Source organism: Oncorhynchus masou, chromosome 19 (genome assembly GCF_036934945.1).
Source record: "Oncorhynchus masou masou isolate Uvic2021 chromosome 19, UVic_Omas_1.1, whole genome shotgun sequence".
Classification (NCBI taxonomy): Eukaryota; Metazoa; Chordata; class Actinopteri; order Salmoniformes; family Salmonidae; genus Oncorhynchus; species Oncorhynchus masou.
Window position 1 is genome coordinate 19,582,731 of NC_088230.1, and position 26,639 is coordinate 19,609,369.

A 26,639-nucleotide genomic window follows, 5' to 3' on the forward strand; every position below is an offset into this window, starting at 1 on the left:
GGCGGTTATTATCCCCAACAAGTCCGGGACATGTGATTGGAAGAAGTGCTCATCGGCCTCTTTATGCATTCAAATAAACTGGATAATTTCCTTAATATAATTGAGGTTGTTCAAAGGTGTATGTGTTCATTAGTGACACATGGTCTCCTCATTATCTCTCCCTAATCCTAATCTTAGGTTAACCTAATATACCCGCCTAGCATATATTGTACAGTAGGATACTCGCACTGAAAAAACAAACGATTGAGACAATCTATGCATAAAATGTGTAATAAAATCATCCACCTCAATGACATAGGCCTAACAAATCAAATTTCTCTGCTAATTGTAGACCTTAAATTTGTAGATGGGAGGTGAATTTACACTTCTATTCGTTATGTTTTTGAAAATGCGGATCTTCAATTCGTCCTCAGATTTACCACGATTAAATACGTTTCAAGATGCACTGGCACACGTAGGCCTACATCACTACACTTCCCCGTTGTCACAGTTTGCATTGTTGCGCGAAATTCTCAGGTTTCCAGATCCATGGAAACCGCGGAGCGGCTAAAGACAACAATGCGCTCATTACGCCCCACGTCATTTGGCTGCTACTTGCTATTGTGGTGTTGTAAAGCCTATCAAACATGTCAAAATATAAAGAGGGTGCCCTGTTCGAATTAAACATGCTACGAGAAACGTGGTGTCGAGTAGAGATTGACAGTAAATTTTGGGAAAGAGCAGAGAAGAGACATTTTGACTGTCATTTGCAAAACACCTGCGACTTCAAGACGCTCCAGGCAGTGACTCCGGAGCAACGGTCTGCTTGGACAGCTGCAGGACATGTCACCAAATACCCGGAGCGAAAACACTTCGAAGAAAGCCGTAAGCATTACCAACGTCATAGCCAATGACTGCCGAGTGTGACCATAGATAATGATGTTAGTGTCTGCTGATGTGAACCTGACCAAACAGAATTTCTGGATGTTATTACATTTTTTCTTTTGTCCTTTTTTCTAAACCTTTATTTAACTAGGCAAGTCAGTTAATTAAGATCACGTTCTTATTTTCAATGACGGCTTAGAGGGGGGGTTAACTGCCTTGTTCAGGGGCGGAAGGAAAGATGTTTACCTTGTCAACTCGGGGATTCGATCTTGCAACCTTTCAGTTACTAGTCCAATGCTCTAACCACTAGGATACCCTGCCGCCCCGTCCATGAACTTGAGGTCTTTAAAAATGTTCCTCAAATTGAAACCATGTCGCCCCTAATGGTTAATAATACAAGCTGTGGATACATATATTGTTTGTTTGTTTTTTGTTTTCAGACAAGGCCCATCTGGTATAATGAAGCAGAGGAACCCTTCAGCACCAAGTGGAATATTTCTGAAATAAATGGCACATAAATTATATATAGAAGTGTCCATCACATATGCAAAAACACCTGTTGATTGAGCATTTTATTTCACAATTCCATTTCTTTTTCAGAGACACAGCATGAGATAACACAGCATTCATTTAATTATAAAACGCGTCACTCAAGTCTCTTAATTTTTGGGAACAATCTGAGGGCATTATCTGAAGTGGCATGAATTACCATTTGAGGTGTGATTCCTTTGACATGAGCAATGTACTCACAGACCAGTGAAATGTTCTTGGGTTCATTCCTTACCTGCAGAGCGGAGACATATAATAAGAAACACTTATACAAAACTATCAGGTTGCTGCTTTACATAATGATGCATTCCAAATGATGACCCACATGTTTTTCTGGTCCCAAGGCAGGAGAGTCTGTCTCCAGACAGATGTGTTCTAATGGAATCTGTTTGATCAGCTTGGCTTTCTGTTATAACACAGTAATAACACAGTCATTATGAGGGGACTCAACAGCAACCACCACAAATCATGTCTGGTTTTATCACGCCATATGGCCGTTTCAGAGTTGTTTTGCAGAAATGCATTGTGAGCATTTCTGGCCCAGTAAAAGAAGCCTTTACACCAGTCTTTAATCAGTCTTTAAAACTTGAACTTGAGACGAGCTTGTTCAAAGATCAAGGTGTTAGAAAAGATAAGGGATTTCTATAGAAAAGATAAGGGATTCCCATAACAATGAGGACATACAGTACTGTTGGTGACTCCACAATACCTATAGAAAATGTACTGAGAGATTACTGAATGACTCCAGGTTAATGAACAACTGTGTCGCTCACCTGGTCATTCCTACAGACAGCTGGAGGGAAGGAGAAGAAGTACCCTGCCTGCACTCCTTCCATGGCCACTGATGGTTTCCCTGCAAAGTTGTGCAGCAAAGCACAAGTGATACCTGATAGGATAGCCAACATAGTTAAGGCCTCCTAAAAATGAAAAAATGAGTCACTTCAGCAATGAGGCTGTCCTCTTATGTAATCCTGATTTTAAGACACCCACCCTGTTCTTTCAGAGTAGCTATGGTGACCTTTGCTGCTGATCGGGAATGGATGTTCCTGCGTCAAAGAGGAAATGCACACAACAAGAAAGTGTCAGGAGAAATATAGTGGTAACAAATAATAATACTCCTTAATAGCCAGTTATAGTGAGACATTCCATGCAAAGCCTGTTCTTGTCCCAGCCATGGACATGGCTTGTTACAGTTGCTCGCAGTCTGATTACATGAATGTAACGTGTCTCCTAGCACACACAGTACTATGCACCAAGGCTATCCACGATAAACTCACACTGGCAAATCCAGATCCTTGGATATTTGTAATTGCTTGGTGAAAACAGTCAGCTGTTCCTCTCTCTCCTGAGAAGTGGGGGCATACCAAGGTGTGTAGTCAAGACCAATCTGTAATCAAAAGAAGAAAAAGAGACTGTTTAAAGGATGAGGGGCAATAGAAAAACATTATCATTGCATTGATTGTCTATTGACTGAATGTATGCTAAACAAAAACCATTGATTTCAATCTTTAACAAACCATGTAACTCTATGCACAATTACTACTTTGAACAATTTAGACAGTACATAAATAAATTACTGGAAACATTTTGCAGATGCAAAGTTTGGTTACAGAATTAAGGTAAAATCTCCCTCAGTTTGATTCCGTTACAAAACATTGTATGTACACAGTTCTTCCTGTATTTTATTTTTAATTAAAAGGTTCAGTGGAAATGATTAAAAGTAGTCATTGTGTGTATAGAGTTTTATGGTTTGTGAAAATTTGAAATCAATGGTTTCTGTTTGGTGAAAAAAAAGTCTCAGCGTAATTCCATTACCATGGAATTGTCCCTCAGCACAAATCTGAGATGGGCACTGGGCAGCCTAATGGAAACCAGTTGAACAGTGGGCGGTTAGTCAAAGCTTTCCCAGTCCAGGACAACAGTCAATCCCAAACAAAACACATGCTGGGAATGTCCAGCTAGAGCACCCTGTCCCCACTCGCTTACTCTGTGCTGTTACTGACTGGGAGACATGGTTGACTTAGCCCTAATACCAGCCTCTATGGGCTCCACCAAATTAACTTTGTGAAAGAATGCTTCTGCCAGACATGCATTCCTTCCAAAGCTCTTGCGAAGAATATAGATCATTAAGGGTATTAGCCGGCAGGGTGAATTGTTAGTGATTTAAGAAGTTATTGTTGCAGCATGCACTTTCAGTTTAGCAAGTCGGAGCTCAGGCTTAATAAACATAATCATTTTGCTTTACAGAAGTCATACCATTTTACAGTTTTTACACCAGGATATGACACGTGTGGTTACGTAAGATTAAGCATGATGCAGGGCCAGACAGACCTGCTGCATAGGACTAGAGAAGTGATAACTAGCTTTTCCATACAATTCTATGAGTAGGCCTACTGTACAGTATATACTAGAGGTCGACCGATTAATCGGAATGGCCGATTAATTTGGGACGATTTCAAGTTTTCATAACATGTTAAAAAATACAGATTTGGCCGATTTTTTTATTTTTTATTTTACACCTTATTTAATCTTTATTTAACTAGTCAAATCAGTTAAGAACACATTCTTATTTTCAATGATGGCCTAGGAACGGTGGGTTAACTGTCTCGTTCAGGGGCAGAACAACAGATTTTTACCTTGTCGGCTCAGGGGATTCAATCTTGCCACCTTACAGTTAACTAGTCCAACGCTCTAACCACCTGATTACATTGCACTCCACGAGGAGACTGCCTGTTACGCGAATGCAGTAAGCCAAGGTAAGTTGCTAGCTAGCATTAAACTTATCTTATAAAAAACAATCAATCAATCATTATCACTAGTTAACTACACATGGTCCCTAGAATTTCTAAGCAAACAGCTGGAGGCAGGGCTTTCTCCTATAGAGCTCCATTTTTATGGAATGGTCTGCCTACCCATGTGAGAGACGCAAACTCGGTCTCAACCTTCAAGTCTTTACTGAAGACTCATCTCTTCAGTGGGTCATATGATTGAGTGTAGTCTGGCCCAGGAGTGGGAAGGTGAACGGAAAGGCTCTGGAGCAACGAACCGCCCTTGCTGTCTCTGCCTGGCCGGTTCCCCTCTTTCCACTGGGATTCTCTGCCTCTGACCCTATTACAGGGGCTGAGTCACTGGCTTACTAGGGCTCTTTCATACCGTCCCTAGGAGGGGTGCGTCACTTGAGTGGGTTGAGTCACTGACGTGGCCTTCCTGTCTAGGTTGTGCTTCTACATCTGCATTGCTTGCTGTTTGAGGTTTTAGGCTGGGTTTCTGTACAGCACTTTGAGATATCAGCTGATGTACGATGGGCTATATAAATAAATTTGATTTGAAGGTTGTGCAATGTAACAGGAATATATAGACTTATGGATGCCACCCGTTAGATAAAATACAGAACGGTTCCGTATTTCACTGAAAAAATAAACGTCTTGCTTTCGAGATGATAGTTTCCGGATTCGACCATATTAATGACCTAAAGCTCGTATTTCTGTGTGTTATTATGTTATAATTAAGTCTATGATTTGATAAAGCAGTCTGGCTGAGCAATGGTAGGCAGCAGCAGGCTCGTAAGCATTCATTCAAACAGCACTTTCGTACGTTTGCCAGCAGCTGTTTATGACTTCAAGCCTATCAACTCCCGAGATTAGGCTGGTGTAACCGATGTGAAATGGCTAGCTATTTAGCGGGTGCGCGCTAATAGCGTTTCAAACGTCACTCGCTCTGAGACTTAGGAGTGATTGTTCCCCTTGCTCTGCATGGGTAACGCTGCTTCGAGGGTGGCTGTTGTCAATGTGTTCCTGGTTCGAGCCCAGGTAGGAGCGAGGAGAGGGACGGAAGCCATACTGTTACACTGGCAATACTATAGTGCCTATAAGAACATCCAATAGTCAATGGTTAATGAAATATAAATGGTATAGAGATAAATAGTCCTATAATTCGTATAATAACTACAACCTAAAACTTCTTACCTGGGAATATTGAAGACTCTTGTTAAAAGGAACCACCAGCTTTCATATGTTCTCATGTTCTGAGCAAGGAACTGAAAAGTTAGCTTTCTTACTTGGCACATATTGCACTTTTACTTTCTTCTCCGACACTTTGTTTTTGCATTATTCAAACCAAATTGAACATGTTTCATTATTTATTTGAGGCTAAATTGCTTTTATTAATGTATTATATTAAGTTAAAATAAGTGTTCATTCAGTATTGTTGTAATTGTCATTATTACAAATACATTTCAAAAATCGGCTGATTAATCGGTATCAGCTTTTTTTTGGGTCCTCCAATAATCGGTATCGGCATTTTTTTTTTGTATCGGTCGACCTCTAGTACATACCTCTCCAACTGCAACAATGTCATCTCTGTACTTCTGGAACAAGGGCAAGGCAGGCTCCAAGTCCTGTAATAAGAGATGTTTTGGGAAAAGTCAGCATGCTTGTTCCTCTCATCCTGAGACAACATCAACATGATGTTATAGTTACATTTTGTTTATAGCCATAATATCTAACATAAGGCTGACTGTCTGACATGTGTTTGATGTCTATTAATTGAGTGTGTCTGCTAACTGTGTGTGAATGTTTGTACCTGAATCTTCACGCTGCGCTGGTCATGGGACCCACAGCCTTGGACTGGGTGGATTCCAAAACATGGTGCAACTAGATCTGGGTAGCTGAAAGAGCAACAGTAAGAGTAACTCAAAGACAACATTCATAAAACAGTTTCACAGTGTCTCAATGTACTACAAGAACAGATAAATGTCTCTTGGAGAAGAAAACAAACTCACATTCAAAAGCTGCTGGATGCCAATGGAACATTGTGATAGTGAGTTGAACTATTATTTTGTGTTATAATGTATGCATTTTGAGCAAGATATCACAAGGCACAGAATGTGCTATTATAAATCTATGACATTTCTGAATATAGGCTATTAAGTTCTGCAAATAAGATATGTTGTGTATGATACTAACCTTTTAAACAGCTGGATAACTCTTTCAAACTCACTGGGCTCTTCAGTGACAGAAATAAGTGTTTTGACTCCAGCCTGAAATGGCACAACATCTGATGTAGACTACAATACAACTGTTAATAAATACAGTAATCAAGATTTTATTCATATTAACTTTATATCATTAAACATTTTACATATGTTATATAATAGCTATAACTAACCTCTCTGGTCCTCTTGATCACATCCTCTAAATCCTGCAGAATAGACACACACTTTTGTACTGTCACTTTTGAACATTCACCCTTGAATAATGTATTGTCATAGCATTGTCAGTTGTCTGCAAGTAGTGCTGTGGACTCGATGCGACCATTTTTCACGCTTCCTAGTTGCGAGACTGCCTTCTGGTGGGCAGAACACATAAGCACCCACGCTTGCATAACAGTTGAATAATAACCGCTTCTGTTACATTAGCCTACATACCACAGACCTTTTGCTACATACCCACTCATTTGTGTACACATACCTCGGCAAATTCACAGGCTGTGATGTGGCAATGGCAATCAACAAAGCCACCATCCATTGAAGCCATAGACAAAAAAAAATAGAGTTGAAATTCAAAGTGAATTATGTGAGGTGGAACATTTTTGTGTACACCGTTTTGTTTCCCTACGCGCCTTTATTCCTAGAACCACACATTTAATTTCCGGTTCCGGTCATTGCAGAATCATTTCAAACATTTGGCGCAAAAGATGGAAATCTGCTTGAATGAAGAGGAAGAATATAGGGTGAAGTTTACGTCGAAAAAAAATGTGGTCGAACAAATTAAGAAATACAAAGAACTACTGAAGAAGGTATTGAATGGCCAACCTCAGCTATCCGAGGAAGCCAAGCAACTGTTACAGGAAGAGTTGCTGGCGGTGAGTCGATCGATTGTATACGTCTGTCTAGTTTTTTTTTTGTACGATGTATAACTACTAGCTTGCGGAGACAAATCAAAATACAGCTTGCGATGTGATACTTAGCGTTAGCTAAGTTACTATAGTTAGGTAAGTTAAATGTTGAGTCGGCGGTACATGAAGAAAACGCAATATCAGACCGACATCCACAACAGCTAACATTTAAAGGCGCTACTTGGTCAATCAGACATCTGCATTGGCCGTGCAGCATTTAGAGCACATTTATGCTTGATCCGAAAATGTGAGGCAATTGCGTCACACCGTCCATACGGTGCCTCCGACCTCATTTTCAGATCCAACCTAAATGGTATTTTAGAGGGCGAGGAAGAAAACGTGTGTCCATGCGTACGGTACACACTGCGTGGATCTGTTTTATACTAGATGGCTGATAGGGTGCGCTGGGTTTAACCCACGTGACTTCATCTTGGTACTCCCCCACCTTTGTAAAAACATATTTTGGAAGCTGTAGATATGTTTATTCATGTCTACATTAATTTTTGCTTCATTTATTATATTACAGACACCTTAATACATACTTTTAAATTATATTATGTGAGCTAAACATTTTTAAAATGAAGAAAAATACATTTTCCTTAACTTTAACTTAAGCAGTAAGGCCCTCGTTGCGTCGTGACTAAGAACAGCCTTTAGCGGTGACATATTGGCCAAATATCACAAACCCCTGAGGAGCCTTATTGCTATTATAAACTGGTTACCAATGTAATTAGGGCAGTAAAACTAAATGTTTTGTCATACCTGTGGTATAAGGTCTGATATATCATGGCCTTCAGCCAATCAGAATTCAGGGCTCAAACCACCCAGTTTAAAAAACATTTTTTTAGAGATGACTATGTAAAATATATATATATATATATATATATATATATATTTTTTTTTTTATTCAATACATGTACCTTTGTCCATGAAACATTTAATTGAAATACTGTAGAATTAAATTCATTCCCTTGGAGGACGACTGGGAAATTCCAATATGGCCGACTGGTTACTTCAAAGCCTCCCAATGGCCAATACATAGCATCAGCAACCAGGTTTATACACATCATTGGTGTGAAAGACTTGCCTAGTTAAATGTTAAATAAAAAAAGAATGCATTGCATTATTCTGCAATATCTGCCGTTCATCTTGCTGCTCGTGGCAACGTTATATGGAGGAGTCTCAATTTAACTTGATATCTTGATTTTTAGAACTTCGAGACTGCTGTTCAAGAAAACGTGTTGATCAACAATCAGACGTGGGAGGAGGCTCCTGATGAAGAGGGTGAGCATATCTCCTGTCTCCTATTACATTATTATAATTTTTTTATACATCTATTGCCTTTGAGAAGAAGACATATCTGTGTACTATCAACCACACTGCAACGAGTTTGTTATTATCCCGTTTGATCAGTTGTTTTGAAGATAGTGAACATGTTTTATAGTAAACCAGAATATCTGTTAAATGCACCAGTAACTCCATAATTTGGCTGTTTCTGGAAACCATCTATTCTTGCTAGCTGCATGTGATATTAAACTATTAGAAATGTAGCCTGCTGTAAATGTGAGCACAGATCGTTTTGATTCTTATTAAGCAGCTCAAGGCACAATAGGACCTCAATGTAAAGATTATTCAGTGAGGGAGGAGGAACTTGGTGTCATCGGTGAGTTGATATCAAGTAAAGATTGAACTGGGCGAGTTTGTTGCTCAGTCTAATGACAATTATTGGTATGATAGGTAGATGTTTAGTTCCCACATTAATGCTATTAAAAGAAATGTAATTCAGAAAGACTTTTAAATTGCTTTACAACAGTATAATATCACTTCTTAGAAGATGAATGCAGTGCACTTGACGACCTGCTGGATGAGAACATTGTGGGAACTTCTCGGAAACGACGTAAAGGTCCTAAAGAGATCCTCCCCTATGTCGTACGGTCACTAAAGGCGGAGCGTAAACTCATGGTTGGTTTCACCTTTTATTTGTTTTTATTTTTTTCACGTCTGAATTGATGGATTATGTCCATCATGTCCAAAATGGGAGCATTACTTTTGCATAGCCATGATTGTCACTCTCATACTTCATACTGCAGTTTGAAATTTCATACATTTGAAAATATAGCATGTACCATGTGTTCACAAAGTGAAAGTATGCTCTATTTTTAGGGAATGTATGAAGAAGTAGTGAAGCCACAAGAAATGGGAAAGGACCCAGTACAAGGCAAGCATTTAGCCCAATCAGATCTAATCAACTGAAACACTTGCAGAATAGTGTACTGGAAATGTCATGCTTTGCATGACACTGGAACATGAAATGTTATGTTCCCATGGTTTTGATTGATAGTCGGTGAACTTTCCCCTGTTCAGAAACCATCATGACCACCTTATTGGATGCTGCACCTCGTATGTTTAAGCAAGCCAGCGCAGTAATGAAGGTAACAGGACAGTCTATGTAGCTTTCTGTTATTTCCCACCCACTACACCCTTTTCTATGCAACACAAGTGTATGTTTAATTCTTTGACCATGGTCTTGAATGACTGATGTTTCTCTGCTGTCCAGTCTCTCCAGGTAGTGCAGCAGAGGGCCGAGGGCCTGGGACAGGTGCTGAACATGTGTCCCACAGCGGAGTCCCTGGAGGTGTTCAGGGAGGTGATGAGCAGCAGGCCCAATGGAGAGGGAAAGACAGCTAGTAGGACCAGACCACCCATTAAGAGAGCCATGGAGCAAACAGAGCTCAGAAACAACTATGCTCCTGTTCTAAAGAGGCCAGCCATTTGTAACAGCAATGACAAACCTGAGTGAAATATATGCCACATAAATGCTTCCTGATCATTGAACATGTACTCTTATTTGTGATTGGAAGGATGCAATACTGTAGTACTCCCCACAGTGATAAGGGCTGTGTTTGCAGCAGTCTGTGATACAATACTGCCCTCACATGATGGATAATGGGAAATGCACCCAATAGTAGTGTACATTGTTTTTATATTGTATATTTAAATGGCTTTAGAAGGAAAAATATATATTTTTGCTTGGGTGTTCTTTTTTTCCCCTTTGCCGTTTGGCATTTGTCACAGTTGAAAATGTACAGGTTGTAGGCTTATGTGAATAAAGGCTACTTAAACAAGCTGTAACAGCCAGGTTTAAAGGTCCAATGCAGCTGTTTTTTTATTTTTTATCTCAATATCAAATTATTACTGGGTAACAATGCAGTACCTTAGTGTGATTGTATTCAATTAAAATGTTAGGACTGTGGTGGTGGTCTGAGTAATTGGCAGAGAGGTTTGGAACTATCTTATTGGTCTATTAACCAATTTACTGCTCGGTGATGTCATCGGACAGGCCAAAACTCCATTCCACCAAACTGCTCTCACACTAAAAGGGCACCATTTTTACAGTATTATTCCAACCTCATAGTATGGAAATATACAGTACCTGTCAGAAGTTTGAACACCTCGTTCTACATTGTAAAATAATAGTGTAGACACCAAAACTACATGGAATCATGTAGTAACCACAAAAGTGTTAAACAAATCTAAATATATTTTATATTTCAGATTCTTCAAAAGTAGCCACCCTTTGCCTTGATGACAGCTTTGTACACGCTTGACATTCTCTCTACCAGCTTCACCTGGAATGCTTTTCCAACAGTCTTGGAAGTTACCACATCTGCTGAGCACTTGTTGGCTGCTTTTCCTTCACTCTGCGGTCCAACTCATCTCAATTGGGTTGAGGTCGGGTGATTTTGGAGAGCAGGTCATCAGATAAAGCACTCTCACTCCTTGATCAAATAGCCCTTACGCAGCCTGAAGGTGTGTTAGGTCATGGTCCTGTTGAAAAACAAATGATAGTCCCACTAACTGCAAACCAGATGGGATGGTGTATCGCTGTGGTAGCCATGCTGGTTAAGTGTGTCTTGAATTCTAAACACCAGCAAAGCACCATCATACCACCTCCTTGCTTCACAGTGGGCACCACACATGCAGAGATCATCCGTTCACCTACTCTGCATCTCAAAGGCACGGTTGTTGGAACCAAACATCTTGAATTTGGATTCATCAGACCAAAGGACAGATTTCCACCGGTCTAATGTCCACTGCTCGTGTTTCTTGGCCCAAGCAACTCTTCTTGCTATTGGTGTCCTTTAGTGGTGGTTTCCTTGCAGAAATTCAACCATGAAGGCCTGATTCGTGCAGTCTCTGAACAGTTGATGTTGAGATGTATTACTTGAACTCTGAAAAGCATTTATTTGGGCTGCAATCTGAGCTACAGTTAACTCTAATGAATTTATCCTGTGGCGGTCCTCGTGAGAGCCAATTTCATCATAGCGCTTGAAGTTCTTGAAATGTTGACTGACCTTCATGTATTAAAGTAATTGTGGACTGTTGATGGACCCTATCTGGTCTAAAATGTAAATTAAATGTATGACACAAGAATATATTATATATAACAAGCCTACATCTATTTGCAACAATTCAAGTAGTATCATACAGGTACAGTAAACGTATAGGATATTTTCCGCTTGTCCTAAATCAGCTCTTTAGAGCGCACTTTATTCTGTTGCTGGTTGAACACTCAAGGGCATCTGACGCTTTTTAGCACGTGACTTAAAATAAATATTGAAAAGAAGCGGCAAGTGCGTTTTGAACAAGTGAAACTGTTTTTCTCGTATAAGCCCGGTCTCACTTGTACATACCTTGGAAATTGCTATCTGAAATAAAATTCGAGGAGGACTTGTTTTGACGTTTTGTATTTAAGTAATCAATGCATTGTTATCGCATCTGTGATGTCTGACAGCGATATTTCTGGCAGCTTTCTACACAGCAAGAATCAAAACATGTTATTACTTGAAATATGCGAGGTAAGTGTTAAATAGCGTAAATAGACTTTAATAATGTATTAGGCAGTGGTGTAAAGTACTTAAGTAAGCATACTTTAAAGTGTTTTTATGGGTATATTTACTTTACTATTTATATTTTTGACAACATTTAATTCACTACATTCCTGAAGAAAAATGATGTACTTTTTATTCCATACATTTTTCTGACACCCAGAAGTACTTGTTACATTTTGAATGCTTAGCAGGACAGGAAAATGTCCCAATTCACACACTTATCAAGAAAACATCCTTGGTCATCCCTACTGCTGCTAATCTGGCCGACTCACTAAACACACGTGCTACATTTGTAAATGATGCCAGAGTGTTGGAGTGTGCCCCTGGCTGTCCATAAATAACAATACAATCTGGTTTGCTTAATATAAGGAATTTGAAATTATTTATACTTTTACTTATAGAATATTTAAAACCAAATATTTTTAGACTTTTACTCAAGTAGTATTTTATTGGGTGACTTTCACTTTTACTTGAGTCATTTTCTATTAAGGTATCTTTACTTTTACTCAAGTATGACAATTGGGTACTTATTCCACAACTGGTATTAGGCCTATTTGGTTACCACTTGTTAATTTTCACTTGTATTTTTATATTGTTTAACATTTTGTATGATAAAATATAATCTACACCAGCAACATTGTGTTGAGTGCACACAGAGATCAGTCAAAGCTAAAGAGCAACAGCTTGTATGTGATATTCTAATAGTGACAAACGTAATACAGACCAACTGTACTTCAGCTGCAGAGCTCTGGTGATGATGGTGATGAAGACAGGAGGCTAAAAAGAAGGGAAAAGAACAGGGTGGCAGCGAAGAACAGCCGAAATAAGCAGACACAAAGAGCAGATGAGCTGCATGAGGTGGGTCAGTGCATGCACAACAGACTCCTCATCATCACACGACTCCTATTTTGGCATAGTCTAACATTTTCTGTTATATGACGGTAATGACACAGCTATCAATGTCACACTCATTCTCTTGATCAAGTAGATCAGGGATTTTGGCAACTTTGAAGGGGGTGAGGACCACAAAAAAACCTGAAGTCATCATGAGGGGCCGCAGTGGCTCGCGGGTCTGTGTACCCCCCCACCCACCGAACTGCAAGCAAATCATTTTAGTGCCCCTCCCCCTTGACAGCAGAGATACATTTTTAAGTTTAGAGTTTATTCCGTGCAATTCTACACATTTTGCCATGTGATGTAGAGAAAATGTTGCCGTTTTAAAACAAGATTGCTGAAATTCTATACATTTTGTCATGGGGTGGAGAGACGATTTAGCAATTTTAGAACTATACTGAACAAAAATATAAACGCAACAATTTCTAAATAGTTACAGTTCATATAAGGAAATCAGTAAATCTGTTAGTCACAGATACGTTAAAAAAAGGTAGGGGTGTGGATCAGAAAGCCAGTCAGTATCTGGTGTGACCACCATTTGCCTCATGCAGCGCAACACATCTTCTGAACATAGGCTGTTGATTGTGGCCTGTGGAATTTTGTCCCACTCCTATTCAATGGCTGTGCAAAGTTGCTGGATATTGGCGGGAACAGGAGCACACTGTTGTACACGTTGATCCAGAGCATTCCAAACATGCTCAATGGGTGACATGTCTGGTGAGTATGCAGGCCATGGAAGAACTGGGACAGTTTCCAGGAATTGTGTACAGATCCTTGCGACATGGGGCATTATCATGCCGAAACATGAGATGATGGCGGCGGATGAATAGCACGACAATGGGCCTCAGGATCTTTTCAAGTTTCAAATTACAAGTTTCAAGCGACAATGGATCTTGTCATGGTATCTCTGTGCATTCAAATTGCCATCCCAAATTGCCATAAACTACATTATCCGTAGCTTATGCCTGCCCATAACATAACCCCACCGCCACTATGGAACATTGCTCACAACATCAGCTGTCTGCCATCTGTCCGCTACAGTTGAATCCGGGATTCATCCATGAAGAGCACACTTCTCCAACGTGCCAGTGGCCATAGAAGGGGAGTATTTGCCCACTGAAGTCAGTTACGAAGTCGAACTTCATTCAGGTCAAGACCCTGGTGAGGACTACTAGCATGCAGATGAGCTTCTTGTAAGAAGGTTTCTAACAGTTTGTGCAGAAATTCTTCAGTTGTACAAACCCACAGTTTCATCAGCTGTCCGGGTGGCTGGTCTCAGACGATCCCACAGGTGAAGAAGCCGGATGTGGAGGTCCTGGGCTGGCGTGGTTACACGTGGTCTGCGGTTGTGAGGCCGATTGGATGTACTGTCAAATTCTCTAAAACAACATTTGAGGCGGCTTATGGTAGAAAAATTAACATTCAGTAATCTGGCAACAGCTCTGGTGGACACTGCTGCAGTCAGCATGCCAATTCCCACAAAACTTGAGACATCTGTTGCATTGTGTTGTGTGACAAAACTGCACATTTTAGGGTGGACTTTTATTGTCTCCAGCACAAGGTTCACCTGTGTAATGATAATGCGTTTTAATCAGCTTCTTGATATGCCACAGCTGTCAGTTGGATTGGATTATCTTGGCAAAGGAGAAATGCTCACTAACAGGGATGTAAAAATAATGTGTGCACAAAATCTGAGACAAATGTGCTATTTGTGCTTATGCAAAAATTCTGGGATCTTATATTTCAGCTCATGAAACATGGGACCAACATTTTACATTTTGCGTTTATATTTTGTTCAGTGTAATTTCATGCAATTCTACTCATTTTTCCATGGAGGGAGAGGAAAATTGGCTGTTTTAAAGCAAATTTCCTGCAATTCTACATATTTTTCCATGTGTAAGAAATGGGGGGTGGGGGGTGGAATAGATCTGAGCACCTTCATGCAGCAGTTGCCCATCCCTGAAGTAGATTAATATTGTACTCTACTCAGAAAGTAAGACTATAAAGTAACTGAGCCCAGTTTGTCCTATACAGGCATATGAGTGTCTGGAGCAGAAGAACAGACAGCTGAAGAAGGATGTGCAGTTTCTGTCTGAGGAGCAGAGGCGTCTAACGGAGGCCCTCAAGGCCCATGAGCCTCTCTGTCCCATCATGCACTGTGTAGCCAACCTGGGGTCAGGGACGTTGGGACCCAGGGATGTAGGGGTCCCCTCCTGTCTGCCCAGATAGCCAACATACCGGACCACAGAGACAAACCAACGTGGGAGACTTGTAAACAGAGTTAACAGGTCAGATTATATGTCCTCATCTGTTCCTTTTTATTCTCGGCGTCAATTGATTTTGTACAGTTTGAATCAAGTTGTAATTTAATAATTATAGGCTTACGTAATGAGCTTTGTTTCAGATGTTCAAGTTGCTTTTCCTGTTTAATTGTTTCGTATAATACATTGAACATACATTGCATATCCCTTTCCCAATGAGACCATTTCCCTTTGCTTCTGATAAATGTGGTTACCACACCTCTTATCACGTGTGTTTTGGTTAACCAAACTGGTTTACCAGTACCTGGGCTTGACCATGTGGGAACTTACTTATACTTTACCAGAAAAAAAAGAAACCATTCAAATGTTTTTGGTTTGTGGTTTCTTCGTCCCTAATCTAAAACATTTAATACACTGGCTATTACCAATGGATTCATGCAATTCAATGCTTAATTGATCAAATAAAATAATCAAATCACTTAATCTAACTATAATATGTACAGTTTTATTATTATTGTTTGTTAGCTCATGTTATGACATTGTTATAGAGTGTACCCTCTCTTCCCTATAATGTGGGTAAATACTCACTAACCTCATTACATCTTCGTCTCATAACTTAAAAAAATTAAATACGTTTGAAGCTAGCCATTATCATTCACTAACACAATAAAAGGGGGAACATTTTTGGGAATTCTTGTCACAATCAATGATCTACAGCATGTATGGTCTATCTTGATGACATGACTGCAGGCTTCTCTAAAATGTTATTATGAATGGATGGATACATTCACAGTAGTAATTGGCAAGGCTTCTACTAAATGCAGACTGACCACTGAGAAATGTGAAAGACTCTTCAGCCACACAGACAGTTCATTTCATACCAAAGGATTTATAGACTTCTGCATTCTGCATTTGAGGGGGATTGTGGTGATTATAATAAAGCCTTTTGTGTGGATCGCTTCTTCATACCGGTATGCACTTCTTCTTAGTTATTTTCTCTTCGAACTTTCTCTTCTCACTTTCAAATGAGCACAGACTGCTTGGACTTCCACCACACAACACAGATGATATTACTTTCAGTCCAGGAGATTTTAGGGTATAATGAGGTATATCATTAGTACATTAGTATACACATTCATATTTTATTTTTCTTTAAGAATAAATGTTTTCCCCACACCAGATACAAACATACACATACGAACAACAACTTACTGTACAGACGCCCACAAACAATGACTACATCTCATCTGCCCAGACCCGCATGCTCACACCCCCATCCCCAGTGCCTGGATTATTGCCACGTGGCCTTCAATTGTACCAATTCGTTTTTCTTGGTCGCCCATGATATTTCAGTATTTCAATGATAAATCATTATGTTAATGATGGCGGATTGATTGAGTTCCACGTTTTTTTAGTATACTGTTTTTCAAGATGAGTGATGAGAAGAGAATCGTCCAGCCCATTGGGTATCTCACTACACTCCCATATGCAATGTCTTGAAATATGCAGACAGACAGATTAAAAGTACGTTTACAGTGTAATACTTCTTCTGACAGCCAACTTTTTTAGCTCCACTCATAACTTTGGACTTTATAGCATTCCCAACAAGCATGGATTATTGAGTCATAGTTAATTTTACACTCAAGACATGACTCTGCCGTTGTGCTGTATAATCTGTGATTTTTGTGTCTTTTATTGTCACGGCATTCATCGGAAGAAGAAGAGGAATCGTCACACCAAAATGCAGCGGGGTACGTGTTCATCTTTAATATACTGAACTGAACTCTAAATACAAAATAGGAATAACCGAAAACAGTCCTGCAAGGTGAAAACACTAAACAGAAAATAACCACCCACAACTAACAGTGGGGAAAACAGGCTACCCAAGTATGGTTCTCAATCAGAGACAACAAAAGACAGCTGTCCCTGATTGAGAACCATACCCGGCCAAAACATAGAAATATAAAACCTAGACATACAAACATAGAATGTCCACCCACATCACACCCTGACCAAACAAAAATAGAAACATACTAAGCAATCTACGGTCAGGGCGTGACATTTATTAAAAAAACGATATATTAGTTTGTATTGAATTCGGCATAGATTTTCGTTAACTGTAATTTTAGTAGTTATGCTCAGACATTCCCTCCATCTTGTGCCAAGATGTGTTCTTTTTATGTCTTATATATTTTATATATTTTTCTAATTGTCAATTGGATATGCTCTCTGCAAGGTTTTACATATCTTGCCCATCATATGATCATCCTTTTCTGTCTCAAATAAGGTTGCTTTGATGTCCAAAAGATTTCAAATATACATTTTGTGATATGTAATTTTTAAGTTGCATATTTTTTTAAATATCTAAATATTTGTATTCAGGACAAAATGTGAATTGCTGCTCCACATTTCTTTAGTGTCTTGGAATATTTGTATTCTGTACAGACTTTGTTCTTTTCACTCTGTCAATTAAATTAGTATTGTGGATTAACTACAATGATGTTGATCCATCCTAATTTTTCTCCTATTACAACCATTCAACTCTGTAAAGTCACCATTGGCTTCATGGTGAAATCCCTGAGCAGTTTCCTTCCTCTTCGGCAACTGAGTTAGGAAGGACGCCTGTATCTTTGTAGTGACTGGGTGTATTTGATATAACAGCCAAAGTTAGTAACTTCACCATGCTCAAAGGGATATTAAATGTCAGATTTTTTATTTTTTAGCAATCTACCAATAGGTGCCCTTCTTTTCAAGGCATTTTAAAAACCTCCCTGGTGTTTGTGGTTGAATCTGTGTTTGAAATTCACTGCTTGACTGAGGGATCTTACAATTACCTGTATGTGTGTGGTACAGAGATGAGGTTGTCATTCTAAAATCACGGTAAACACTATTATTGCACACAGAGTGAGTCCATGCAACTTATTATGTGACACGTTAAGCACATATTTCTCATGAACTTATTTAGGCTTGTCTTAACAAAGATATTTCAACTTAACAATTTTTTATGAATTTGTAAAATGTTGAAAAACATAATTCCACATTGACATTATGGGGTATTGTGTGTAGGCCAGTGACAAAATATCTTAATTTAATAAACGTTTTATTCGGGCTGTAACACAAGAACATTTGGAAAAGGTCAAGGGGTGTGAATACTTTCTGAAGGAACTGTACATTGGTCAGTCCAAAATAGTTTTTTAATTCTGTCATTGAAATAAATGTATTTCCTGCTAACATTTACGGTGTCTATGCCTTTAGTTTTCCATGTGGACCAATTTATAGGTTAATTTTGAAAAGCTATCCAAGGATTGTTCCATATAGTTTTTAGGGAGTGATATTGGTTTTTGTAGAATGTTTCACTTTCTTCCATATTTGTCACGTTCTGACCTATATTTTCCTTTGCTTTGTCTTTTTTTAGTATGGTCAGGGCGTGAGTTGGGGTGGGCAGTCTATGTTTTGTGTTTCTATGTTTTTCTATTTCTGTGTTCGGCCAAGTATGGTTCTCAATCAGAGGCACGTGTCGTTAGTTGTCTCTGATTGAGAATCATACTTAGGTTTCACTGTTGGTTTGTGGGTGTTTGTTTCCATGTCTGTGTTTTTCACCACACGGTACTGTTTCGGTTTTGTCATGTCACGTATTCGTTCATGGTTTTTGTATTTCATAGTGTTCCGTGTTTTTGTTATTAAAAACGATATGGACACTTACCACGCTGCATTTTGGTCCGATCCCTGCTACAGACGAAGAGGAAGAAATCAGCCATTACAATATTGCTATATTATTAACTGAAGTTAACGTTCTTAGCTTTATCCTTTGAAAATAGACACGTAAAATTATTCTAGGGATGAGCTTGCTCATCTTCATTATGTACCCATTGTTCCTCTTTAGTGCATTTAACTATATGTCGCAAATAAAAAAGTATTGGGTAGCGAGTTGATACAATTCCAAGTCTTGAATGTTAAAACCACCCTCAGACTTAGAAATATGTAAAACATTCCTTTTTTCTATGAATGTTATATGCCAATAAAGTCTATCATGACCGACTATACTTTTTTAAAGAATGTCTTCTCTGGGGTAATTGGTATAAACTTTGGGAGCCATGCCAATCTGAAGAGGTTTATTTTACCTGTAAAATATATGGGAAGATTGTTTAAATAGATCTGCTTTCATATTGTTGAGTAATGGAATAAAGTTATCTTTATATATTTGTTGTTTGTTGTCACTTACCAAGCACCCTAAGTATTTCCTATTTTTGTGGTCCACTTAAAGGATTGATCATGAGTTATTTTATTTTATTTTTCCTATTAACATTTTGGTTTTTTCCACATTCATTTTATATCCTGAGATTTTAAAGTATTCTGCTAATATTGTTTAGCAAAGGGGGCATTGCGTTTTCAATATTGGTCAGGTTATCAGGAGATCATCTGCTAATAAGTTTAGTTTATATTCATGTTTACCAATACTGATACCTGTTCATTATTGGGTCCTGTCTAATTCTTTCTGCTAGCGGTTCAATTGCCAGTGCAAACAGGAAGGGAGAGAAGAGATATCCCTGTCTTGTGCCCCTTTCTAATGCAATTTCATTGAAGAATGTCTTATTTGTGTAGATTTTTGCTTTAGTACATTTACATGATATTTTTATAAAATGTATTATTTCCGCTGGAAAGTTGAAAGCTTCCAAAGTTTTGAATAGAACAGGCCATTCAAGGCCATTATTGATAAATCTACAGTGCTTTCGGAAAGTATTCAGACCCCTTGACTTTTTCCATATTTTATTACGTTACAGCCTTATTCTAAAATTGTGACAAATGTGTACTGCTATGGGACTCCTGATCACGGCTGGTTGTGACACAGCCTGGGATTGAACCCGGGTCTTTGGTGACACCTCAAGCACTGCAATGCAGCGTCTTAGACTGATACGTCACTCGGGAGGCCCTGGCCTCCATCCTTAAATGGAAGAAGTTTGGACCCACCAAGACCCTTCCTAGAGCTGACCGCCCGGCCAAACTGAGCAATCAGGGGAGAAGTGCCGTGGCACCATCCCTACGGTAAAGCATGGTGGTGGCAGCATCATACTGTGGGGATGTTTTTCAGCTGCAGGGACTGGGAGACTAGTCAGGATTGAGGGAAAGATGAGAAAGATGTACAGAGAGATCCTTGATGAAAACCTGCTCCACAGCACTCAGGACCTCAAACTGGGGCGAAGGTTCACCTTCCAACAGGACAATGACCCTAAGCGAACAACCAAGATAATGTCATTGAGTGGCCCAGCCAGAGACCGGACTTGAACCCGATCAAACATCTATGTGTAAGTTTTTGTTTTTATTTTCTTAGTCAACCTTGTGTTTGTTTCGTTGTGTTCTTGAACGTAGCCCTGTCTTTCTTTTTTGTTCATTGATTTCACCTGTGTTAGTCACCTGGTCTCATCTGGTCTCACCTGGTCTCATCAGCTCCTTATTTAGTTCAGTTCATTCTGTTCGTGCCTTTGTGAGGTATTGTTAGTTTTGACTCTACTATGCCTTTTCTTAGCTCGTTTGTGAGGACCAGTTAGCCTTCAGTTCTAGTTTTGATTCACCTGCCTGTTTGCCTTCCTGTGTATGACCATTGCCTGCCTGTGACCACGATTCCTGCCTTCTGTGAAGGCGAAATAAACACCTGCCGTGCTCTGTGCGTGAATCTACACCTTTTTCTCCCTGAGTATTCATTACACTCTGGAGAGACCTGAAAATAGCTGTGCATCGACGCTCCCTTTCCAACCTGACAGAGCTTGAAAGGATCTGCACAGAAGAATGGGGAAACTCCCCAAATACAGTTGTGCCAAGCTTTTAGCATCATACCCAAAAAGTCTCCAGGCTGTAATCGCTGCCAAGGGTGATTCAGCAAAGTACTGAGAAAATGGTCTGAATACATATGTAAATGTGATATTTCTGTAGTTTTTTTATACAGTACCAGTCAAACGTTTGGACACATCTACTCATTCAAGGGTTTTTCTTTATGTTTGACTATTTTCTACATGTAGAATAATAGTGGGGGCTAGGGTCAGTCTGTTATATCTGGAGTATTTCTCCAGTGTCTTGCGTGAATTTAAGTATGCTCTCTCTCTTTCTTTCTTCAGGGGACCTGAAGCCTTAGGACCATGCCTCAGCACTTCCTGGAATGATGACTCCTTGCTGTCCCCAGTCCACCTGGCCGTGCTGCTGCTCCAGTTTCAATTGTTCTGCCTGCGGCTATGGAACCCTGAATGTGACAGATAGCACCAGACGTGCTTACCTGTCCCAGACCTGCTGTTTTCAACTCTGTATAGACAGCAGGAGCGGTAGAGATACTCTCAATGATCAGCTATGAAAAGTCAACTGACATTTACTCCTGAGGTGCTGATCTGTTGCACCCTCGACAACTACTGTGATTATTATTATTTGACCATGCTGGCTTCATAAATACATTTGATTTGATTAGTGAAGACATCAAAACTATGAAATAACATATAGTAGCCAAAAAAGTGTTAAACAAATCAACATATATTTTATATTTCAGATTCTTCAAAGTAGCCACCATTTGCATTGATGATAGCTTTGTACACTCTTGGCATTCTCTCAACCAGCTTCTTAAGGTAGTCACCTGGAATGCATTTCAATTAACAGGTGTGCCTTGTTAAGTTAATTTGTGGAATTTCTTTCCTTCGTTATGCGTTTAAGCCAATCAGTTGTGTTGTGACAAGGTAAGGGTGACAAGGTCCGAAACTCCAGCGCGAAGTCCTGCGCACTCCTCGTCTCCTGTCTAAGGTGAAACAGACATTCACCCGCCGCTCGGCCCTCTGGTGGGTGGTCGAACACGGCCCGGAACTGGCGGGTGAACTCTGGGTAGTGATGCCTTGCGGATTCTGGGCCATTCCACATGCGTTGGGCTCGACCTGTCAGGGCTCAACCCGTCAGACAGGAGACGAGGACGCTCATGCTCTCCTCCCCAGAGGGAGTCGGGCGAACGGTAGCCAGGTACAGCTCTAACTGGAGCAAGAACCCCTTGCACCCAGCCGCCGCTCCACCGTACTGCCTTGGGGGCGTGAGACGAAGAGCGTTGGATCCGGACACCGCCGGAGGAGTAGGTTGAGGAGGAGGAGCTGGAGGAGAGGTAGGGAGGCCACTCCTCTCCCATCGGTCCATCCTCTCCATCATCTGATCCATCGCTGACCCGATTCGGTGAAGGATGGCCGTGTGATGGAGGACACGCTCCTCCATAGATGGGAGAGGGGGTGCAGCTGCTCCTGCTGACTCCATGAAGGGTGCAGGCTTCTGTCACACAGCTAGGAGTGATGGGTGTGGAGTCAGGCACAGAGAGCAGAGGATTCATAGAAAACCAACTTTATTTTGGTAAATGGATAAGTGGTCAATGCCAACACAACAGGCGAACAAAATATGACCAAGCCAAAATGGAACACCAAAAAGGTCGGAGAACATACTACACGCAACCATCCACAGACAAACAGAAAACAAGCCTGCACAAAAGCTGGTGGGCCTAACCGGCTTAAATAGCCCTAAAACAAATCTCAAACAAGGAACAGGTGAAATCAGTACAGACATAACAAACAGAAAAGGAAAAAGGGATTGGTGGCAGCTAGTAGACCGGTGACGATGACCGCCGAGCGCCGCCGAACAGGCAGGGGAGCCACCTTCAGTGGAAGTCGTGACATCTGCATATATTTTTTTATCAACTCTGTTTGATTGATATGTATCAAGTCTGGTAAGACTTTTGCCATTCTATTGCTTATAAGCTTTGTTAATATTTTGTCACAATTTATTAAACTTATGGGTCTTTAATCAGCAGGGGACTCTCCTGATTTCCCTGGTTTTGTTATAACTGAAAAAACAGTTTGATACACGGAACTAGGACTGAATTGATTGATTTCTCTTTTTTTATTTCTCATTTTTATTTCTAAATCAGATTTAACTTTTGCCGAGTATGAGATTATCATTCCCCTAAGGGGAATTTTAGTTCCAGAAGATGTGCACTGTTAATTCTTCAAATTATTTTGCTAAGTTTATTTTCTATTGGTGCAATCTTATCGCATGTATGATTTAGGTCACCTGCTAAAATAATAGTTCCCAGTCTGGATTTGATCGACTATAGCTTGAATTCTATCTAAAAGCACCAGATTTGCCCCTGGTGGGATATACAATTAAATCAATGTGTTTTTTTTTCACCATGTAAGGTACACTTGAACATTAGAAAACCGCCTTCTTGTTCCATGTGGTGGGATGTTGGGGAAAATGGTGTATTGTTATTTATCAGGATGCCTACATTTCTGCCGTTACTACAGTATGTGGCAGAATATGCCTCTCCAAACCAGCTCCTTTTTAAATATTACATTTCTCCTTTTAAAAACTTGCAAGAAAACCAAATCTGCTGACAATCTCTTTAAGTGTTCGAGAACCATATGCCTTTCCCCCCCCCATTATGGAGCCTGTGCACATTCCATATGATAAGTTAGATTTTGCTGGTCTTTATTTGTGTAGAATCAAAGTTAACCTTACCCGTTTGCATCTATCATTGAAGAACCAACATTTTTTGTTGTTGCAGACATGACATATAAGGGCGATGGGCATTCCATAGAATGGGGGGATCATAGTGTAAATACATTGTTATGGTATACATTACATATATAGAGCATGTGGGCATGTCATTTACAAATTCAGATTAACATGGCTTCCTTTTCAAGAGCTTGTGGCACTGTAGTTGCTTGATTTATAACTCAGTGGATAGCCTCAGTGACATTTCCCACCCTTCACTCCCTTCTAGTTCATTGGCAGGTATGGATGCACTACACCTAGGATGAAAAAAGAGTCATGTTAACAGCATAAAGCTAGAGCATATAGTCAGACGGATGTTAAAATGATTGACATTGTGTGCTCCATGGCTGTCAGATATGGTAGCCAAGAACCAAAAACTAGACTCTTTACTGCTCTCCAGTGGCTGAATGTACTTTTACAGTATGATGAATGTCCTATCCATTGTTGTTCCTGGAAACATATTGTATAGGTACTTGCCCAAAAGCTTCCCAGAAGACTTACTTGTACCGAGCATGAATTTTTAGAGGAACTGAAACATGTTTTATGTTTCTGCATAATATACTGTGTACATATACAGGTAACTGCAAAAATAAAGGAAACACTGACAGACAGTTTCTTAATAGGGCGTTGGGCCACCACGAGCCAGAACAGCGTCAATGCATCTTGGCATAGATTCTACAAGTGTCTGGAACTCTATTGGAGGGATGTGACACCATTCTTACACAAGAAATTCCATCATTTGGGGCTTTATGGAAAACGCTGCTTCAGGCACCACTCCAGAATGGGATGTTTTCTATTGACCATTAGTAGTTGTAGAGTTCTGGTGGATGGAGTGCCTGGTAACATATCCATCATTTATGTGACAAGGTTTGAATGAATTCCACATTTCTAATGAATTTCAAAAGATGTGAATTAGTCACACAACTGACACACACACCAACACAACTCCTCAACCTTCCTATAAACCCTGGCTTCGGGGCAAATCCTAATGAAACAAATTTTCAGTTAGTCACACATACTGTAAGTGAAAATTGTACTTATATGCAATTTAGGATTTATCCCTTAATTTCTACCCCATCCATATAAAACCAAGTATGTCATTATCAAAAGTATCAACAGTATTAAGCAATAGGGCTAATTGTTACACAATGACCCAACTCTGCAGCATTGAAACCACCATTTCACAACAGACCTTAAACTGCTGTTGATTGCATGCAGTTCTCATATGACTATTGCATCAAATATCCTGTATGGCGTGGTGGCTTATCTTGTGTCACTCAGAACTTCAGGACACAGTATCAACCTCCACTAGTATGACTCTCATCTGACCCCGACAGAGAGAGGGCAGTTTGCCAACAAACTGTTACTGACAGCTCAGAGGAGAATGGATATCTGGACAGGCGGGTTTGTGATATAGATTTGACTTACAGCATCTATCAGTTCATGTCTGGATGCTTGTAATAAGTGGTTGTACTGTACTACATAAGAAAAAATGTATTTGGGGAGGTATTCAAATGCCATGCCCATTTCAGAAGCTTGGAAAACACATCTCAGGATGTCAAATAGTGCACACTATCATTGCATGAATTACCATGGTGTGACACATTTCTGTGTGGGTTGAATCATTCCTGTACTTAATTTTGTAGCGCAACTCTCTGAGAAGCATTGCGAATGGCACTTGATTGAGATGTTTTGTCATGTTTTATTATCTGTGGCATGAGACTGAGTTGAGTGCTGCAAGGCTGAAGGAACGGTTATCACGATGAGATACAGAAGGCCTATAATAACATACCTCGGCCTCTGAGAGAGAGAGTGAGAGAGAATGAAAACATCCTTTACGGTGCTACCCATCTGAGAACATTACAGCACACAGACTTTTCACCTCACAACTTTACTTTGACTCAAATTTGACCTCTGCTGTTAAACAATGATCCAGTGCCTTTTAATAATGTTAATAATTTAGAATTCTCAATGTTTGATTGTGAGCCAATGTTTAGATGGTGGAACGTTGATTCTCTCTGTGTGTGTTACACCTGTTCAGGTTAATGTGTCAGTAATCATCTACATCCATATTTCCCAATCATGTTCTCGAGAAGCGCTTAAATGACATTCTCTAGAACCATTTAAGTATATAAAACCGGTGGTCTGAGAGGGTAGGGGAAAACTGAAAACTAGCTGTTATTGGCAAAGAGGTTTGGAAAGAGGTCTCTTTCTTATTGCTCTATTAATTGTTTGAAACATTGTTTGAAACATGTATAAAAAATGTAAAAAAATAAATTTTATAGTAAATATGTTATTAACTCTATTTCTTGAACTGCATTGTTGATTTAAAGACTTGTAAGTAAGCATTTCAGGGTAAGGTCTTCACCTGCTATATTCGACGCATGTGACAAATAACATTTGATTTGATTCATCACCAAGCAGGCCAACAGTCCATCCCACCAAAATAGTCTGAAATTTCAGGCAGTCTTTTCAAACAGCTCTTACACTAAAAGGGCATTTTCATAACTTTCACAATTTCACAGTATTATTCCAACCTCATGCTGTGGACATATACACTGAGTGTACAAAACATTAGGAACACCTTCCTAATATTGAGTTGCACCCCCCTTTCCCCTCAGAACAGACAGTTCGTCGGGGCATGGACTCAAGGTGTCGAAAGCATTCCCCAGTTCTTGGCATCTACTACCATACCCTGTTCAACTACTACCATACCCTGTTTCTT

The 26,639-nt window shown here is 39.8% G+C and overlaps 4 protein-coding genes across 7 annotated transcripts; 3 read left to right on the forward strand and 1 right to left on the reverse strand.

Annotated features, from left to right (window-relative positions):
* The first annotated feature begins 462 nt into the window (after positions 1-462).
* On the forward strand, positions 463-1,419 carry LOC135505958 (spermatogenesis-associated protein 45-like). The gene is made up of 2 exons (XM_064925245.1): positions 463-864; positions 1,305-1,419. Exons 1-2 carry the CDS (start codon positions 627-629, stop codon positions 1,322-1,324), a joined length of 258 nt encoding a protein of 85 aa, XP_064781317.1. The 5' UTR covers positions 463-626; the 3' UTR covers positions 1,325-1,419.
* A 4-nt stretch (positions 1,420-1,423) lies between these two features.
* tatdn3 (TatD DNase domain containing 3) lies at positions 1,424-7,098 on the reverse strand. 3 transcript variants are annotated; one of them, XM_064925239.1, is made up of 12 exons: positions 6,882-7,098; positions 6,580-6,612; positions 6,378-6,451; positions 5,995-6,079; positions 5,747-5,809; positions 5,379-5,437; positions 3,229-3,274; positions 2,691-2,800; positions 2,404-2,459; positions 2,187-2,299; positions 1,739-1,819; positions 1,424-1,648 (listed from the first exon to the last, which is right to left on the reverse strand). In XM_064925239.1, the coding sequence occupies exons 1-12, from the start codon at positions 6,945-6,947 to the stop codon at positions 1,511-1,513; spliced, it is 924 nt and encodes a 307-aa protein (XP_064781311.1). In that variant the 5' UTR covers positions 6,948-7,098; the 3' UTR covers positions 1,424-1,510. The 3 variants fall into 3 exon arrangements, with proteins under 3 accessions (XP_064781311.1, XP_064781312.1, XP_064781313.1); XM_064925240.1 differs by lacking the exons at positions 3,229-3,274; positions 5,379-5,437 and having other exon boundaries at positions 6,378-6,478; positions 6,882-7,086; XM_064925241.1 differs by lacking the exons at positions 3,229-3,274; positions 5,379-5,437 and having other exon boundaries at positions 6,882-7,031.
* nsl1 (NSL1 component of MIS12 kinetochore complex) lies at positions 7,046-10,561 on the forward strand. 2 transcript variants are annotated; one of them, XM_064925242.1, is made up of 7 exons: positions 7,046-7,275; positions 8,520-8,592; positions 8,906-8,971; positions 9,140-9,270; positions 9,472-9,526; positions 9,673-9,740; positions 9,866-10,561. In XM_064925242.1, the coding sequence occupies exons 1-7, from the start codon at positions 7,108-7,110 to the stop codon at positions 10,106-10,108; spliced, it is 804 nt and encodes a 267-aa protein (XP_064781314.1). In that variant the 5' UTR covers positions 7,046-7,107; the 3' UTR covers positions 10,109-10,561. The 2 variants fall into 2 exon arrangements, with proteins under 2 accessions (XP_064781314.1, XP_064781315.1); XM_064925243.1 differs by lacking the exon at positions 8,906-8,971 and having other exon boundaries at positions 7,047-7,275.
* Positions 10,562-10,652: 91 nt separating this feature from the next.
* batf3 (basic leucine zipper transcription factor, ATF-like 3) lies at positions 10,653-16,692 on the forward strand. The gene is made up of 3 exons (XM_064925244.1): positions 10,653-12,167; positions 12,939-13,058; positions 15,129-16,692. The coding sequence occupies exons 1-3, from the start codon at positions 12,093-12,095 to the stop codon at positions 15,321-15,323; spliced, it is 390 nt and encodes a 129-aa protein (XP_064781316.1). The 5' UTR covers positions 10,653-12,092; the 3' UTR covers positions 15,324-16,692.
* The last annotated feature ends 9,947 nt before the right edge of the window (positions 16,693-26,639 follow it).

Bases quoted from the DNA above. Each gene is read 5' to 3' on its own strand.
- LOC135505958 (XM_064925245.1), top strand. From the start codon at position 627: ATGTCAAAATATAAAGAGGGTGCCCTGTTCGAATTAAACATGCTACGA. The intron at 865-1,304 runs GTAAGCATTACC...TTTTGTTTTCAG, and splicing joins AAAACACTTCGAAGAAAGCC to ACAAGGCCCATCTGGTATAA.
- batf3 (XM_064925244.1), top strand. From the start codon at position 12,093: ATGTCTGACAGCGATATTTCTGGCAGCTTTCTACACAGCAAGAATCAA. The intron at 12,168-12,938 runs GTAAGTGTTAAA...ACTGTACTTCAG, and splicing joins TATTACTTGAAATATGCGAG to CTGCAGAGCTCTGGTGATGA. The intron at 13,059-15,128 runs GTGGGTCAGTGC...TGTCCTATACAG, and splicing joins GAGCAGATGAGCTGCATGAG to GCATATGAGTGTCTGGAGCA.
- nsl1 (XM_064925242.1), top strand. From the start codon at position 7,108: ATGGAAATCTGCTTGAATGAAGAGGAAGAATATAGGGTGAAGTTTACG. The intron at 9,527-9,672 runs GCAAGCATTTAG...TCCCCTGTTCAG, and splicing joins GGGAAAGGACCCAGTACAAG to AAACCATCATGACCACCTTA. The intron at 9,741-9,865 runs GTAACAGGACAG...TCTGCTGTCCAG, and splicing joins AAGCCAGCGCAGTAATGAAG to TCTCTCCAGGTAGTGCAGCA.
- tatdn3 (XM_064925239.1), bottom strand. From the start codon at position 6,947: ATGGCTTCAATGGATGGTGGCTTTGTTGATTGCCATTGCCACATCACA. The intron at 2,300-2,403 runs GTGGGTGTCTTA...CTATCCTATCAG, and splicing joins AGCTACTCTGAAAGAACAGG to GTATCACTTGTGCTTTGCTG. The intron at 1,820-2,186 runs GTGAGCGACACA...GTGTTATAACAG, and splicing joins CTGTCTGTAGGAATGACCAG to AAAGCCAAGCTGATCAAACA.